At 39.1% G+C, this 19,248-nt stretch overlaps 2 protein-coding genes across 4 annotated transcripts in view; one reads left to right on the top strand and one right to left on the bottom strand.

Moving 5' to 3' along the window:
• Nucleotides 1-9,500, top strand: part of asphd2 (aspartate beta-hydroxylase domain containing 2) — a 40,888-nt gene extending 31,388 nt beyond the window's left edge. For all 3 annotated transcript variants that reach the window (XM_012957536.3, XM_012957538.3, NM_001142183.1), the window contains 2 exon segments: nt 6,702-6,815; nt 8,123-9,500. In XM_012957536.3, coding sequence (XP_012812990.1) covers nt 6,702-6,815; nt 8,123-8,232 — 224 coding nt within the window. In that variant the 3' untranslated portion in view covers nt 8,233-9,500.
• A 3,852-nt stretch (nt 9,501-13,352) lies between these two features.
• On the bottom strand, nt 13,353-18,852 carry LOC100494211. The gene is made up of 3 exons (XM_002932072.5): nt 17,739-18,852; nt 17,140-17,290; nt 13,353-15,184 (listed from the first exon to the last, which is right to left on the bottom strand). Exons 1-3 carry the CDS (start codon nt 18,196-18,198, stop codon nt 14,965-14,967), a joined length of 831 nt encoding a protein of 276 aa, XP_002932118.1. The 5' UTR covers nt 18,199-18,852; the 3' UTR covers nt 13,353-14,964.
• Between the last annotated feature and the right edge of the window lie 396 nt (nt 18,853-19,248).

The following is a 19,248-nucleotide window of genomic DNA, read 5'->3' on the forward strand; positions in this document are numbered from 1 at the left end:
TTTAAAAAATACCAGGGAAAACACCCAGGGGGATGCCACTTCCTACCTTGAGCTGAATAATTTGTAAGTTAGTAAAGTATGCCTATGTTCCTCCCTCCATCTGCCTCTTTTGGATAATGCCAAGGACTAGCCTCTGTGCTCCAAAACTGCCTACTGCTATTCTGCACAAGCAATGCGTAATGTGCAGAGAGCAAAACAAGGCTCATAGCTGCCCTTTTTACTCTTTGCCCACTACATTCTGCAGCATGATTTACCCATTATGACGTTTGATTTATTTGTGTTTACCACAGTCACCTCTTTCCTTGGACTCTTGCTTTCCTTATATATTTATTCTGCCCCTTTTCTAGTCCAACTTATCACATTGGTTCCCACTCTTCTGACATGCATAGTCTCTGAATTTTTTTCTGTTAGCCATTATTTGACCCATCTGTATCATATGTCCCTGTATGTTTTAACGCCTTTCTTCTCTTTTACTTTTGCCTACAGTTAAACCTTGCTGTTTTTGTCCAGTAACTTTCTCTCTTTTCCTGAACCTGCTTTTTCCATGTGTTTGTTCTCTCACTTCTTCCCTACATCGAAATAGGCTTTTTAATCTCCTACCTTCTCTTCCTCTCCTGAACATATTATTAAATCTAGTTCTTATTCCATGTATGTATCCCTGCCATTCCATGCTTTAAGGGTTAATCAGAACTAAGTGTACATTTGCAATCGTCTGCTAAAATCTTACCTATGGACAAGCTCTGAGCATTTAGAAAATCTGTTGTTGCTATACATGATCTGAATGCTAATTACTAACGAATGATGCACATTAAGGTTCTACCACTGCAAAGTAAGGTTTGTGGTTGGTTTGGATGTCTGTTTATTTGTTTTTAACAGACGTTTTATCAGACATATGTAGTGTAGTCTTGATTAACTGGATCATGCGTGTGCAAATTGTCATCATCCATATTTATACCTCCTAGCAGGGAGAGGCTAGCATCATGGTCAGGATCTAACAGCCGTGGTCAAATCATAATGGGGCATGATCTCTGTGTCAAAACATTGTAAAAAAATGATCTTCACGCTTGTAAATGCATGTAAGGGTGTTTAACCCATTTATTTCCGCTGCAGATGTGACACAAAATGTAACATTTTGGGGGACATTTGATGCTAAAATCTTATTCCACACAGAAATACTAAAATGGACTGGACAAAAATAGTAGTACCTTTTAGTAGTAGTAAGAAATATTGTGAAAAGTGGTGATTCCCCTTTATTTCTCCTTTAAGGTTTTCAACCAGTTTAAATTCAGCTGTATTTTATCTTCCTGGGTCTTATTTTGCAGGCACCATCAACTCATCACTGGTGAGCTTAGTTACTAATTAAAAGAAGATTTTTGGAATATTTATTACAAGTTCTAAAAGATGCTACTACTTTTCATTTCAGGATAAAAACAACCGTGTTAATTTATCAAGACCTTAGGATATTGTCTTTTAGAAGTAATCAAATGTGTTGTTCGAATGAGCAATCGACATCAGTGTCACCAGCTGGGGACACTGTGTGAAGGTTAATAGAGCAAGGTTTGCAATCAATATTTACAATGAACAATAAGTGTGCAAATTAGTTCATCTCGGTGAAAACCTTTCGCCTCCTTATGTTCTGTGGTTATTATAATTGATTAGCTTGCCTTTGGTGTGCAGGTCATAGGGGATAATTAGAACTTGTCTTTTTTTTTTTTTGGGACTAGACTATGAGAGCCAGTATATTTTAAAAGGGTATATAATCAGTTCTAAATACATCACTAATATATACTAATGTTTGCCTTAAATGGCAAATGTGATGACTATAAATGTGGCCATAAACAGGCCCATAGGAACTGCCAATTCTACTCCTTCAGCTTATTTGCCTGTGTAACCCTATTTTGGCTATGGTTGTACTTTTAACACGCAATCACCTGCGTGTGGCGCTACAGGAGCCCTGAGCCCCGCTTATTTATGGGGGACAGGTATGATATTAATGAATGGTGTGCCTCCACCCAGGGTAGGTATAGGTAAAACTATATGTCTCCTCCCTGGGAAAACTCTATGGGGTCCTCCTTGGACCCGGACTCCCAGCAACTCCCGGTACCTTGCCCCTCCCTTGAGGTAATTGCTTACCAGGCAGTTGAGGATCCTCTGTATATGAACAGCCAAGACACCGGTTAAAATAGTGAACCAGATGAACTTGCTTTATTGATAATGCAGGCAGAACACTTTAGAGGATGTCCCACAGACGGCTCAAGTCAAACACTCTCTCTTTGGGCTACCCCCGGTACTCCCGCCGAATGATTCCACCTAGGAACTCACCCCGGTCCACGCGTAGGGCCCCTTCATGGGAACACTCCCAGGTGCTGACTTGGCTCCTCTTACTACACACTACAGGACCTGAACTCCAGCCATGAGTGCTGGGGGGTCTTAACCCCTCTCTCTCCTGTTGGGGCTATCACTGCCCGTTCTCTCTAGCCTGCCTGTCACTCCTAGAGTGACCTATTACAGTACCTCTTGTACTAGAACACAAGCCTGTTATACACTTCTTTACAAGAAGCAGTCCCAGGACTAAGACCTTCACAAAATGGGTGTCAGCCCTTTTTATATTGCAGCACACTGCCACCTAGTGGTTGCTGCTGCATAACAGGGAAACTCCCTTTTCACACATAAACACTCAGGACCATTTAGGCGTCCAAATCTCATAAGGCCACCCTCATGGTGCCTGTCTAAAGGGGAACTAATCCTGGAGGGGCCCAATTCTTTGGGGTCCCTACACCTGTATTTAAGGCAAACAGGTGACCTGTCTAATCAATATTTATTTGCTTGTATGGCCAGCAAAATGGCCAGATGTCCCATTTTTTTTATTTGAATGTTTGGTATCATACTTATGGTCTCACATTGTTGCATTGGGTTATAATATATATATTTTAATGGGTTGTGTTAAAAATTGGGTTAATTCTATGATTTCTGTATATTGGTATTTCTCAAGGGCTTGCTTAACACCTTGACACTCCCAGCCTAATTGTAGATGTAGATTGCTCATTGGAAAATCTTTCCCTCTCATCCTTTTTACCATTATGCAAGAGAAACATACATCTAGGGACTTAGTTTGCATGCAGTGTCGGACTGGCCCACCAGGATACTAGGAAAACTCTCTGGGGGCCCAGGTGTCAGTGGGTCCTCCTGCTCAGCCAACCATTTGCCTTGTATGCCTATACCATAGTCATTACTTAATTCTATATCAGAACAAACAGAAGGAATGGAGGAAAGGATAGATAATAGTATGTAAAAAGAAGTCATTAAGACTAAAGAAAGTGAACAGAGAAGAGGAGAGTGGGTCTAAGGTTTTCTGGTGGGCCCTTGGCACCCCAGTCCGACACTGTTTGCATGTCAAGGGCTGCTAGTGATCACGTGAATTGCCTAGTAATAACTATGGATGGGTGGCTTTGGTCTACAGTAGTAATATTACATCATTCTGGTGGCATTTCATTTACTGGCATATCGTTCTCTTTCTTTTTAGTTGCTATTGCATGCCATATGATCTAAAACTAATCAGTGATGCTTCATCAAACGGTCAGCTCTCCTTGTTACTGTTAGTGATTTGCCCATCACAACACTGATGAATTATTTAAGGAACGCACGGCTTAAAAGGCTATATACTGAATAATTGAAGTATATATTTGTAATAGACAAACCAATTCGCGAATCCAAAAAGCTAATGGCAAGGAACATCAGAGTCTTTCTAGACCCCATATCATCCGATCATCTTGCAGCATCTTATCTTTTATCTCTTCTTTTGAGATTTTTTTTCATTAGTTTATAATAATCACACTTTATGGCACTAAGTAATTATTACTTTAGAACTTTAGTATCCAGAATGTTATGGATAAAAGGGTTCTTCAAGGGTCACCATGAACTGGCAGTGACGCTGATTGTGGCCTTGTGCATGTAAGCAAATGAATGGAGTGACTCATTCTGACTAGTTGATAACAGTGGTATATGGTGGTAGAATTAATTATGCCCACTTTACAAATCAGACCAAGAATTTTATGAATATTTATCACATGAAAATCATGCACAGCTTGTCCTCCACACAATTCGACAAGTCTGGGTTTTAGTCAAAATACAGTATGTGCTTACCTTCAAAAACAGAGCTAATGTGGTTGATGAAATCATGTTAATGTAGGCAATGTGGTTCTGAAGAATTAAGAACAGATTAAGTGGCTGATTTACTAAGATTCATTTTTTTTTCTAGACATGGTATAAATTCAAATTAAACTCAATTATTGTTGTATTTATAAAATGCCATGATAATGCTGGTATCGGTCGTATGTTCGAAAATCACAAATTTTTCGAGCTGAAAGTATTGTTAAAACTCGAAAAGTTTGAGTTTAAATGGACGTTCTTTCTATGAATCCTCTTTCTTTTTCCCAAACTGGAATTGCTTCAGCAGCCATTTTAGGAGCATTGGTGCTCATTCTTGGAAAACAATTATGTGTTTTAGTTTCACTTGAAACTGTGTGAAATAGAAAACAATGATAGGCTTAACTTCCCCTTGAAAATGTGTCAAATATAAAACAATGATGGGATTAATTTCCCCTTGAAACTATTTGTGAAAACAATGATGGAATTAACTTCCCCTTGAAATTGTGTGAAATAGAAAACATGGATGGTATTAAAAAAAAGCTAACTAAACGTTAACAAATCATGAAAACTTTTTTCGGGAAAAAATTTCAGGAAAACAGTTATTCGAGAAACAGTATCAAGAAGAATAGAGTACTGGCGAAAACCCATTCGCAAAAAGTTAAAAAAAAAAAAAGACTTTTTCTCAAAATTGTTTAGTAAATGGGCCCCTAAGCGGCCCATTCGTATTTTTTCTAAATTATAGAACATTTCGGAATGTATGCAAAAATTTCAGTAAAATTCCACAAGTTTTTCGTGGTTTTTGGTAAATTTCCATGAAAAAAACTTATTTTGCTCAAAGAATACGAACATTTCTAAATTTGTTAACGCTTTGGTTACACTTTCATCGGGACTATATTTCTGTCAGCTTTGATCTGTCGAGTGCCATTGAGTCCTATTGAAGGCTTCCAAAGGCAGACATGGAAGACTTCAAAGCCAGAAAGGTTTCTGTTTACAAACTTTTTGGGCCGATAATTTTGTGACTTTCGGAACACAATTGCGATATGTTCGTACAAACGATAAAAGCATTGTCGAGACATTTTATAACAACAGAAATTATCGTGGTTACTTTGAATTTATACCATATCGCGTTTCGTATTTTTTCTAAAGCTTCGAACTTTTGCGCATTTTCTACGATATTTTCATTAATTTGCGCAACTTTTCCGTACTTGACAATTTACGCGAAAAAATCGCATATGTCGCAACGAGTACAAAAGTTTTGTTATTCATTCAAGCTTCGGTATCGTGACTTTCCTTTGGCCAGGTTGGAGCTGCAGAGTGCCATTGAGTCCTATGGGAGACTTTCCTTGGGCCAGGTTGGAGCTGCAGAGTGCCATTGAGCCCTATGGGAGGCTTTCCTTGGGCCAGGTTGGAGCTGCAGAGTGCCATTGAGCCCTATGGGAAACTTTCCTTGGGCCAGGTTGGAGCTGCAGAGTGCCATTGAGCCCTATGGGAGGCTTTCCTTGGGCCAGGTTGGAGCTGCAGAGTGCCATTGAGCCCTATGGGAGGCTTTCCTTGGGCCAGGTTGGAGCTGCAGAGTGCCATTGAGCCCTATGGGAGACTTTCCTTGGGCCAGGTTGGAGCTGCAGAGTGCCATTGAGTCCTATGGGAGACTTTCCTTGGGCCAGGTTGGAGCTGCAGAGTGCCATTGAGCCCTATGGGAGGCTTTCCTTGGGCCAGGTTGGAGCTGCAGAGTGCCATTGAGCCCTATGGGAGACTTTCCTTGGGCCAGGTTGGAGCTGCAGAGTGCCATTGAGCCCTATGGGAGACTTTCCTTGGGCCAGGTTGGAGCTGCAGAGTGCCATTGAGCCCTATGGGAGACTTTCCTTGGGCCAGGTTGGAGCTGCAGAGTGCCATTGAGTCCTATGGGAGACTTTCCTTGGGCCAGGTTGGAGCTGCAGAGTGCCATTGAGTCCTATGGGAGACTTTCCTTGGGCCAGGTTGGAGCTGCAGAGTGCCATTGAGCCCTATGGGAGACTTTCCTTGGGCCGGGTTGGAGCTGCAGAGTGCCATTGAGTCCTATGGGAGGCTTCCAAAAACATACCATCATTTTGTGGCTTTTGGATCGCCAATCGGAAACGATCGTTTCAATATGAAAATTTAGGAACTTTCAGGTTCGCAAGTACGAAATCTTCGTATTCAAATGAGTGGAATTTTCGTGACTTTTGCAGTCATCCGAAATGATTGGATTTCGTGATTCGGATTCGTACTTTAATGAATCAGCCCCTTAGTGTTCTTGCTACTAGAATTGGATATGCACTAAGGAGAAATTGTTAATAGCGCTGAACCTCTTCACTTTACCTTCTCCGATATTGTTGTGTTATTATTTTATTGTCTCATTTTCTCAAATATTTTATTACATCATGAATTTACCTTGTAAATGCCGCCTCAAACTTTTTTTTTCAAAGACTGTTTTGTCTGCACTTTTTAATGTATCATGTTCCCTGTTGCCTACAAATAATGCTGCCATTATATGTGACATGTTGAGTAGTAACCAGTAGTATTTGTAACTTAAGGTCTAAGAATCCCAGGCAACTGTGAGCTGGTGGTTGGTGGAGAACCCCAATGCTGGGCAGAAGGACACTGCCTTCTATTTGATGATTCCTTCCTGCATACTGCTTTTCACGAAGGTAGGTTGATCGCTCTTTACAGGGTTAACTTTCAGCTTTGTTTATTTGTGCAGAACCTAACTAGTATGTCTTCTCTTTCACTGACAAGATGAAGTCTAAACCCTAAGTTTTTGTCAACTGAATCCAAACTGTTTGTAGTTTTTAGCTGATCCTGAAGCCTGAAGAGGCTGAAAATGTCATGATGTTCTATGAGCATTTAGTATCAGGCTCTTATTGCAGTATGCATTTATTAATTATTATTTTATTGTTTCAGCAAATATTCAGTGCAGTTAGATTAAAGCAAAAAATCCTTCAAAAAACTCATTCACCCTTAATTATGCCTGCGCATGCCTCAACCCTAATTTTGTGTTGGATTCTCAAACCTTACATTATTGACAGAAGAACATTTTAGAGAAGAGTATTTTGGAAGTGGAAATAGGCAGTATCTGTTGTAGCAATGGCACATCTGTAGGTAGACTGAAGATGACCACGCGCTGGCCTACTTTCGGGTTGTTGATACAAAATGGTAATTACAGTTTACCCATCCACCCAACTTCTGGTCATAGCGCTAGTTATTGGAAGGGAGGTCCACACCGTGTATCCAGTACACAAAAATAATGGGCAAATCCTTTTGAATAGAACGTAATGTGCCTAATAAGCTTTTTTTATTTTTTTTATAAGTTTTTATTTAAGGTTTTAACATTTTTAAACATCAATAGAAAAAAAAAATTTAGAAGGAAAGAAGAAAAGAGGAAAGAAGGAGAGAGTATATAGAGCTTTGGCGAGCCTGGCAGAGTTATACAGATTGTGCATTTAACCAGGTGTCCCACACTGCATTGAACTTGGTTGGGCAGCCTCTAGAGATATAGACTAGTTCCTAATAAGCTTCTTTAACATTCTATAGGAGATAGAGTAGACATGAGAAGTAAAATACTACTTACACCCCTAGCATATTAGGCTTTGTTAATCACTGTTATCCTCACTATCCCAGTTGATGAAAGGTCAGTGAACTACCATGATTTGTTTTAAGTGCTGTTGAGTGTCCTTAGTTAAAATTGTTGCTCCTAAATGAGTATATAACTTTCTTTGTTAGAACTTTATTCGGGTGTCCACATTCAGTACCCTGTGCTGCCCTTAAATCTTCCTAAGCCTGAACTCAGCCTAAGAAAATGACCAGCTTTTTCTTCAAACATGACATTGTATCTTAACATTCCTCTTGCTGGAGAAAAATGGGAAGCAAAGATCTTTGAACTATGAAAGGTGCAAATGAAAATGACAAACTTGATTAGTGACTGACTGTATTTGCATTTCTTTATATCTATGAATAGGTTCAGCTGAGGAAGGCCCCAGAGTGATCTTCATGGTTGATTTGTGGCATCCTAATGTGGCCGCAGCTGAGCGTCAAGCACTGGATTCCATATTTGCTCCCGGACGCTGAGTCAACAATGCCACTATTGCAACTGAACATCTATGCTCATGGAAAATTGCCTCAAAGAAAAGCTTGTCTCTAACAAAAAAAAACAAAAACATCCTGTGTATATGAGCTATATCTTATGTTATCTATTTAACCATTGGCTTCTCCATAGGTTTTCTTTGAAGGATTGGTGATGAAAGAAAGCAGAAAGCATCAACCAACTTTTACTCTAGCACGAAAGAGCACTGAAACTTTACTCCATAGAGGAGAGCACTAAATATGGTGGCTAAAGACTCAAAGCACCATAATGAATAAACAGCACAAACCAACCATCAGCTTAAAGTTGTATTTAAGAGATAATATCCAGGTGAAACAGGCAGGGATCTAGTGAAACAGAGGCATTCAGGGAATGGCTGGAAACACAACGCTCAATTTTGTTCTTCCCTTACCGGGGTTTATAAAGAAGTGTATTATCTCATATCGCAGCTAATGCCATGATTTCCATTTTCTACTAGAATGCAGCATTACTATAGTATGTGTCATGTTGCTACTGTATATTTACAAAGCTCTGAAATAAATGGTTCGGAAGTGACAGAAAGGAATGCGTTATTGACATGAACAACGGGATGCCTTTTATCATGTTCATGCAAAAGACAGGCCAGTCATACAGGATTATATGCTAGTTCACAAAGTCATATTGGGGTGATTACACCATGATTTATCATGAGTCATATTGATGAGGTTTTACCCAGATCAATCATGGCTAGAAAAAAACCCAAGGTCTTTTCTTTATGTGCAAGGACACTGAACTACAATCAAAGTAGCCATGTCTTTTGAAAGCAGTTAATAAAGCTAAAAGTCACCCGAGGACTTTCTTCGCTGGTCCAGCTTTCTAAAGAGACTTCTTTTATGAATTGAAATATAGGAATACTTCTTAAATGGTCTTTAGATTTACCTTATGATGCATAAGAGCTCACCTTGTACTTGTGGGCTTTAGAAGGGCTTGGCTAAGAATCATTTTTAAGGAATTTCGGAGATCTGATATCTTTATCTGACCAAAGTGTATTTCTTTTTTTTTTTTTTCCTTTGATTTATTTTCTGTAATAAAAGGAACATTTCCAATTTGTCTGTCCAGTGTTCCAGCTCCAGATTTAAAGAATCTCTGTTTTTGGTGGTTGTAAAGCAGCCATTTTGTCTACGTGTGGAAACAAAGCCCTTTTGTTGTCTTGTACTTTCACAGTGCAACAGACTCCATTTTGTTCAGTAATAAAAGAAAAAATGTGTCTACAAGATATGATGTATATTTTTGGTACTTTCTTTTGGGGTTTTTCTTCATGGGAAGGACTATAGCTTGAGGTGCGAGTGACAGTGGAAGTATACCGATTATGAATGTGAGGTTAATAGCTAGTAGTATTGGGGCTAGGTATTCTAATTTCAGTCTGGCAGAAATGGGGATATTTAATAAAAGGTGCAAAATTTGCTACAGGTCTAAGCACCCCATAACAACCAATGAGCAGGTAGCATTTACTGGTCACCTGTTTAAAAGTCAACACCCTATTGGTTGCTGTGGGTTACTGCACCTGAGAAAAATGCCTATTTTGAAAAAGTGAGCTCTAATACATCCAAGCCAATCAAAAAGTCCTCCAGGGTTAATTTACCATACAGATTGGCCGCAATCAGGCATTTGATTTTCACACAGACAGAGAAATACCGCTTGCCCCACAGATGGATTGATGAATGCGTTAGTGCTGTATTGGTGAGGGATGGGAGGGGGGAAGGCATTAAGTGCTCCATTGCCTATCCCGTGTTGGCACTGCCTTTCAGTTGTTATATCCCTCTTTTGCTCTCAGGAAACTCCTACTTCTATTTTACAGTGGATAAACTGGAACGTTGCTGCATTGGGTCACAAATGTTCAGGTGGCTGATGCCCACGTTCATTATTGCCACAATACATTCATGACTTACTGGTGCCCTGGAGTCTGTTGAATTCAGCCAGCAAGCATTGGTGAGTCTTTTCACTGATATATCATTTGATCTTTATTATTTTTAATTAATAAATGAATACATTTTGTAGTCACCTTCCTCGGGTAAGAACTGTGTTATGGGATGAATAATAAAAAAACAGTTTTCTCTAAAACTATTCTTATTTAATTAAATAGAATTAGAAAAATCACCATAATCTCACAAAACAGATATAGTGGATTAAGTAAAAAAAAAAAAAAAGGCACTAAGTTTGCCCAGGAGCAGTAACTCATAGCAAGCCATACACAGGTAGAATTTACTGGTCACCTGTTTTAACGCAAACATCTTATTGGTTGGTATGGGATACTGCTCCTGGGCAAACTTAGGTTGAAGACACACAGAGCTACTAGTAGCAGACTACTGTCGTGGCTACAAAAATAGACAATGCTGGTCATTTACTGATAACTGTCTCTGATAACTGTGTGTTTTAGCAGAGGCAATTCTCAGTATTGTCTATGGCAGGGTATTGTCTGGCATTATTATTATTAACATTTATTTATAAAGCACCAACATATTCCGCAGCGCTGTACAATAAGTGGGTTTCATACATTAAACATACAGAGTAACATATAAAGCAATCAATAACTGATACAAGAGGTGAAAAGGGCCCTGCCCAAAAGAGCTTACAATCTACAAGGAGAAAGGGTTGAGACACAAGGTGTGGGAATAGGCAAGACCAGAGTTGTGAGAGGTGTGGCACAGGGTATTGCTAAACTAGATTAGGGTAAGCCTCTCTAAATAAATGTGTTTTTAGAGATCTCTTGATGGCAGAGAGATTGGGAGAAAGTCTGATAGTTTGTGGGAGTGAATTCCAGAGAAGGGGGGCAGCCCTTGCAAAGTCTTGAATGCGAGTGTGTGAGGAGGGAATGAGAGAGGAGTTGAGGAGCAGGTCAGTAGAGGAGCGTAACAAGCGGGTTGGATGGTACCTAGAGATGAGTTTAGAGATGTAGGGTGGGGCAGAGTTATGAACTGCATTTAGTAGCTGTAAGGGCTCTGGTACACGGGGAGATTAGTCGCCCGCGGCAAAACTCCCTGCTCGCGGGCGACTAATCTCCCCGAGTTGCCTTCCCTCTGCCATCCCACCGGCGAACATGTAAGTCGCCGGCGGGATGGCAGACGCGGCGGCGCGATTTCGCGCAAATCGCCGAAAAAGACTCGCGAGGCTTTTTCGGCGATTTCCCGAAATCGCCCCGCCGCGTCTGCCATCCCGCCGGCGACTTACATGTTCGCCGGTGGGATGGCAGAGGGAAGGCAACTCGGGGAGATTAGTCGCCCGCGAGCAGGGAGTTTTGCCGCGGGCGACTAATCTCCCCGTGTACCAGAGCCCTAACAAGTAGCTGCTACTAAGTAGATTTGTTTGTCTTCACCCTTAGTGCCCTTTATAGAAGGATAGAGTGTGATTGGTCTGCTACAAATAAATGTTAGCAGACCAAGTAAGTTAAGGCCTTAGCACACAAGTTATTCTAAGGTGATTTGCTGGGTTTTATGCTATCTAAAATTGCTACAAAATCACCCACCGCTTTCCATACTTTTGTCTGTGGAAATTCATTGCAACTTGAAAACACAAGTATACTTTTATAGGTGAGAATAGCGTAAATAAGTGCTAGTGTTGGCATTTACATGATTCCCATTGCCACAATTAGTGGCATCAGGGCATGATTTGAGGCATTTTGTGATCATGAAAATTAATTCAAAGGTTATATTAAGTGTTGTAAATCCTATTCCTCAATCTGTGCTGTTTTTCTCTGACACTCTGAAATCACCTTTTCAGGTTGCATTAATTGGTCCCATCTTTTCCAATGGATTCTTCCAGATTGCGGTCTGAGGAAAAGGAGAAACTGGGAATCTAGGCTACAGGAACAGAACTTTCACTGAAGCAGCAAAAATTGTTCTTCTCTTCTTCACAGTGAGGGCAGTGAGGTTTAGTCCAGATATCGGTCGGGTAGGCCCGTCATAGGTGCCCATACATGGCAAACTTTGCTACATGTTACAGTATTTAGATGCAAATGTTCTCATTTATGAAAGTCTCTTTGATCATGTCTCCCTTGCAGTAGTATTTGATATGCAGTTCCCATTTCCTAACCCTGGGGTGTGAAGAGATTAAGCGAATAAGAATGAAAAGAACAATGGAAAGGAGACACAGATGAAATAGCGGTGGTGGGACAGTGGAAGTGGTGGGGGAGGGTGGGAGAGAAACCTTAAAGACAGAAAGTAAACCAACTTGAAGAAAACAAACTGATGTCCAAAGTCCAAATATGAAAATAGGCAAATAAGGTTTCAAAGTGGAGATGTGAGTATGTAGTAAATGCAGGTATCACAAGGATGCTAACCTTTATTGGTCTTCAAATGCCAAAAACAAGTGTCATTTTCCCATTGGAAAACAATGGAATAAATATAAAAAATTAGTTTTTGGTAAAGTGTGCAGCAAACTGTATTGGGCACAGGCAGGCCTTCATTGGGATCAAAAACAGGCTCTGGTATTTCAAGTACACAGAGGCCTAAACAGCCCCCACCAGCCCAATAGTGACTGTCTATGGCATCTTACAGCAGCCCCTCTGGCATTTGCCAGAATCCACAGATTGCCAGCCTGGGCCTGGGCACAGGTACATCCTTGTTGAAAAGATATTTGCACAACCTACATCACCTGAGAGATATCTCACATTATTATACATCCTAGCAGCAAAACACCCTGTGTATCATCACTCCAGTGATAAGTACGCTTCAGTGATCGGTTATAGAGGAGTGGCAGGTGAGCCCCTGATCCCTGACAACTGACTTACTTTGGAGTTTTGGTGCCATAGTCCAGGGCTGTCCAACTGGAGGGGGCTGTATGTGATCCTCCATAGCATTTTTATGGCACCCAGACTGCTCAGAGGCTCCATAGACCTCACTATATGACAATCATTTTAATTTAGTCCAGCCCTCCAACATGCTGTATAATTGTCCCACTGTGCGTAATGAGTTGGCTAGCATTGGTCTACACCTAAACTATCACACCTCCGCCTGTTGTCTATCTGTTCTGTTCCACCCAAGGAAGTGCTAAGCTTTTCCATTTGTGGTTCCAGTCAAAAGCTAGCTCTGAAGATGGACCCATCATTCCAGAAAAAACAAACAAGTGCACATCATTTTTTAAGCTGATTTAATTGCATATAAAACCAACAGGTAATGAATAAGAGAATATCTATATACATATTTACCTCACATGAAAGTGCACATACAATGACTTTTATAACAAAGGATATGGAAATATATTTCAGCTGCTTACAAATGCTTTCCTATAAATACATTTTTGCCTCCTTAGGTAATTATAGTTTGTCAGATTATGGTGGCGGTGTTCTGGGAAAACTGCTCAGGAAAAATAATATTTTCAGTTTTCCCTATAAAGTGGCAAAACATTTTGGTTATACTTTTAGTTACAGTTCAGTTATGGTTTGTACCTTTGTCACCTCTAATGTACCTACATGTTGGTCTCACAGTGGCTAGATAATAATGACAAGGGGAATGAATTCCTTTTATGCTAAGTTGTTAAGAGCTGTGATTATTTCAATTTATTTCATACCTACAGTAGAACCCTGACGTCTGTCGGAATCTTTGTAGACTACGGCTGATTTTAGTTTCTCATTTGTACAACACCATTCAATATGTACCAGTTATAAACTGTGCTACTTAAAAAAGAGTAAAACTTTGTTTATTTTAAATCATTAAAAACATTAACAGCCCCATGTGGATAGCCTAACGTGTTTCATGCTTAATCATAGGCTCCCAAGTGCTTGGGTAAGCATAAAGCACGTTAGGCTATCCGCATGGGGCTGTTAAAGTTTTTAATGGAATTATATAAACAAAGTTTTACTCCTTTTTTAATAGCACAGAAGTTGGTACATGTTTTACCCTCTTTTGGTCACTAGGGGGTTCTTCTGATATCTACTCTATATGGACTGTTCACTAAATGAAATTGTCTTTGCCCCCATTTCCTTTTTTTATTCCTGTTTTAACACCATTAAATAGTTTTGCCTTTTTATAAATAAATAATAAAACAAAATACATATATGGGCATGTATTCCACATAGCTGCTGCATACTGTCATTGGGATTATGTCCTCTAACGTATGGCTTCATGGCCATTGCTATACCATCACAGTCTTTGTAAGCTGATTGGCTTAGATTGGTGTGCCGCTTTATGGCTTTCTAATTTCAGAGAATAACATCTTGTCGCATAATAAAACAAGTGCTAGAACAAGACCTTGCACTCTGATTTTATAGACTATAAGGAAAGGGTGACTAGCCTTAGTTATTCATTAGTAAAGGAGTGCATGCCAGAGAGGTTCATATAGCTATGGAATTGATAACGGACTATGGACAGTATATGAAAGAAGCATTCAGCTGCATTATTCAAGGAGACCAGACAGCTTTCTGCTTACAAAATACATGGAAAGTAAGAATAACTAAGAGATGTGCCAGATTTCTCTTTTGCCATTGATACAAATTAGACACCAGGCAAATAAATGGAAGGCTAATTGCCCCAACTACTTATAATATGATGGATATCCATAAACAGATGAGTAATTTCTTTCTGACTTCCAAAAGGCACCCTGGCTATTTTAGCATATTACAGTCCACTCATCAAGTTGTATATGAAGACAGAGTACAACATGGAAGTATTAATGACGCATCTCTTTGCTCAATTAGCTTCCAATGTGCACTGCTTCTTGAAACGTGCATCCAATATATTAAGTTATCATTCATACTGAAGAGCTAGAAAGGGTGGGTGAAGCAGTGATACCCCATAGAGATGGCAAGGAACTGGGAGCTCATTGTGAAAGCAGTGCAATGCCAGGCTCAGCTCTGTTACTTCTTCATTCATCATTTCCTCAGTATCCGTTTCCTTTAACATTTGCAATAGGAACATTACATCCAGTGCTAGATCCATGCCATGGTCACTCCTTAATTCTGTGAAGCTGCAAAAAAAAGTAATAGAGACATGAGAACAAGACTGGCTGGCACTGTATGGGTTTCTCTACCAATAACAATAAAAACACTAAGGGGCACATTTATTAACTTTCTGATTTTCGTGGTTCGAGGTTTTTGAAACCACAAATAAACACATTTCTAAAATCACCAATGTCTAGTCATTTATTAAAAAAATCCAAGTTATAAAAGCAATTGAATTGTGAAATGAAAACGAAAAGATCATTTTCCATAAATCTTTGTGGAGTTTCAATTGGGAAAAACAACAAAATCCTCTAACGAATTAAATAGAGATTGTTACAGTTTGCGTAGGACAACTCCCATTGACTTCTACATGACCTTGCCAACTTTTTGATGGCAAACTTTTGTATTGGTGTTTTTCGTGTTTTTTTATGCTTTACATGAAAAATTTGAGTTTTAGCGCAAAAAAAAACGTTAGTAAATGCCACCCTAAGAATATTTTGGGATTGAATTGTTCCCTTTGTGCACAGATGGCAAAAAGCAACTCACTTTGGCAGACGCTGACTGGGTTGGGGGCCTCCTATCTTCCAAAGTCAGTAGCTTAAATTCATTTTTATATGATTTGCAGGAGTTTTGGCAGCAAACTATTCTCTGCTATGATTAGGCATTGTTCTGTTTATAGAAGCGGCATAATATATTGAATTAAAGTGGGCCCTCACATGCTTGCAGTAATAAAGTGTTAGCTTGATGAAGTGCACTTGTAAACCATTTATATAAAACCTCCCTACTACAGTTTAAGTGCATGTTCCCCATATATATTTATAATATTTCTGTACTTGCATTTCAAACTTAATGGATCAGTCAAATAAACAGAACAAATATTTAACCTAGCACCAAATATTTATAAAACACTAGCACAAAATCAGTGAAATAGAAGCTTATAATACACAAGAGCTGTAAATTATGTCCTTTTGGTGATTAATGATTTCATCAATTGTAATCAATGCTTAGTGATGTAATGTCTGTCATATGACTCCCTGAGACTTGTGTATTATAATAAATAATGTACCCCCTGTAAAATATTAGGATATTAGAATTCACTCCAGCCTTCCATCTCATGCTTTGATATGTTAATGAAACTCCTTGGTAGCTTATAATATTTTACAACAGGGGGTACAGGATCCCCTATATATTTGTCACTCTCTGGCACCATGAAGTGATAAATGTGATCTTTACCTTCTCACTTCTAAAAAAAATATATATCTTTATCTCTGAATGGCAATTATAATAAAACAGAAATGTAGGAGTGTGTGGAGTGTTATTCTTGGGATCCTAATTCCCTAGAATCATATGTATAGGTATGGGATATGTTGTGCAGAAACAGAAAGTTCTGAATTACTAAAAGGCCATCTACCATTGAGCCCATCATTTCCTTTTTCTCTGTAATAATAAAACAGTGCCTTGTACGTACTGGAAACTAAGATATAATGAATCTTTATTGAAGGCAAAACTACTCTATTGGGTTAACATAATCTTTAAATGATTTTGATATGGAGATCCAAATTACAGAAAGATTCCATATCCAGAATAACCCAAGTCACAAACATTGTGGATATTATTAACATTCTGTATTTATTAAAGCTTTGAGGTGTTCCCATTAAAATGTGGGTATTACATGTATGGGATCTATTATCCAGGATGTGGAGCCCCTCCCCAAAAATTAAAAAATAAAGAACTATTTGTTTAACCAGGCTTCTTTGGATATATGGAACTTTCTGAATAAAGGGTTTTTGGATAATAGATACTATTAAGTTATAAAACCATTCTTTAATTATGAATGAGGAGTCACCCCAGAGACCTGCGATATGTATATAGTCACAGAATTTGTGATGACTCCAAATCTACTTTTATTTCAATGTAAAAGGTGTGCTATTCCTTATATATGCTGGACGTTTAGTAAAGTATCAATGGATTAAGTAATTACCTTGAAAAAGTAACGCCTTTTGCTGTAAGGACTGGAACAACACTGAGCTGGTTACTTCTTAAAGACACTTCCAAATGGAGTTCAGCCCTTAGAATCGAAAGATTAATGATTTCGGAGTCAATGGAAAATTCCACTTCCTTCTTCCCAGCACCTGTATAAAGACAGAAAAGGTCAGTTTTTGTCTGAATTTTTTTTTAGTATGCATGATACATGGCACTGGTATAATGGTAGTAATTGCACACTGAGCCTGCTAAAGCAATCGCTATGGCAGCTCCCTCTCAAATGCACAGAAAAGCAAAGTACTCTATACTTAGTAACCTTTACAATCAAATTTCTTTTTCAAGGTAAATGAATGGTAAGTGAATGTATATACATTAGATATAAACTGCCTTAAATACACAACAGGCAAAATCATAATTAAATAGCCAAATTATATTATGCGAAAAACTGGAAAACCAATGAGATTGAATGAGGGCAGTTTATACTGAGAAAGGTTCAGCATTACCTTTATTTACAGAATGGGCATGGTTTGGAAACCCAGCGACTTCTAACAGACAAATGTCAGCTTGATAATAATAATAAGTGAAATAGCCACTTACCACGAGCCCATGTTCCTTGAAGTCCTTTTACCCTCTTACAGGTGAACCCTAGTTTGCAGCACCGATAAATTCTGCTCATGTATCTGAAAAGATTCTGATGAGGAAACGTTGGTCTCAGGGGCCCTGTAAATACTCTAAACAAGAACATAGCACTGGGATCCTGTTGGTAAATTATATCCTGGCTCCGTGTCCATGGTTGGCTCATGTATGTACACTGCGCCCGATGGTATTTCAGTATGTCCTGCCTATTGCTACGTCTCCCACCAATTATCTCCAGGAAGGTATCCATCCTTTCCTTCAAGTGATGTTCAGTTCTGCTTATTTTGATGAAGTTATTAGGATCTCCAGGGCTTTCCACTTTGTTTCTCAGCAATGTGAGTCCATTATGTTTCCTAAAGTGCATGGGAAAAGTCCAAGAAACCTGTATAACCAGGCATATCCAGAGCCAAACTGTACCCATGTTTCTTCTTGTAGGGCTTGTGCTTTAATGCCTTCTCCTCAAACACAATGCCTTTAAATAGACATCCCTAGCCCCCTCACCCAACAGCTTCTCAAAAGCTTCTTTATTAAGGGTGTTTTAGAAGGCATTGAATGAAAATGCCCTTTCAAGTAGGCAGCTGGTGTCAAATCTCTGAACAATGTGTTTCACATGCTGAGCTAATGACTTGGCTTTGCACAGCTAGCCATTATGGTAATAGCACGGGTAAGCTTTTTAGTGATGCTGCTGTATACTAGAGCAGAATATATAGTAGAATGTTTATTGCAAACTTGTATCATGTCTTGACATGTAGTAAAAAGCTGTCCAGATTCCAAACAGTTTAGCTGTATACAGCAAACTGTATTTGTGCCTTATTTCTTCTGCATCTACCATAGCTTTATTCATTATATAGCTTCCTGTGAATGAATGGATGTACATGAAGTACTGATGGGGTATTACAGGGTTATAGCAGCCTCCCCAGGGAAGGAATAATAACAATTAAGTATATCAGAGACAGCAATTTTTCTTATTGTAGCCCATTGCAGTACCAGAAATTGGAAGTAGGAGGACCATACTTACAAGAGCTTACAATCTAAGTACTGCTCTCCAGTATTGTTGTGTTAATACTTTATATCCTGCTATTTCTGCCCATGGTATCCATATTTAAAGCAAAGAGTTACGTTTATACAGGCAAATACATGTAGCAGTTTTTATAACATTATTTCCATTGCATTTGCCAGTAATATTTGGATGTAGTTTCCTTACTACACACTTCAAGCATGCAAACACTTTATTGTAAAGGCATGGGACCTGTTATCCAGATTTCTCTGGACCTGTGGTTTTCCAGATAAGTGGTCTTTCCATAACTTGGATCTCTTTACCTTAAGTCTACTAAAAATCACACAAATACTATGTAAGCCCAATAAGATTCTTATTCTACCAATGAGGATTAATTATATCTTAGTTGGAATCAAGTACAAGCTACATGTATGGGATTTGTTATCCGGAAACCCGTTATCCAGAAAGCTCTGA

Source organism: Xenopus tropicalis, chromosome 1, assembly GCF_000004195.4.
Source record: "Xenopus tropicalis strain Nigerian chromosome 1, UCB_Xtro_10.0, whole genome shotgun sequence".
Taxonomy (NCBI): domain Eukaryota; kingdom Metazoa; phylum Chordata; class Amphibia; order Anura; family Pipidae; genus Xenopus; species Xenopus tropicalis.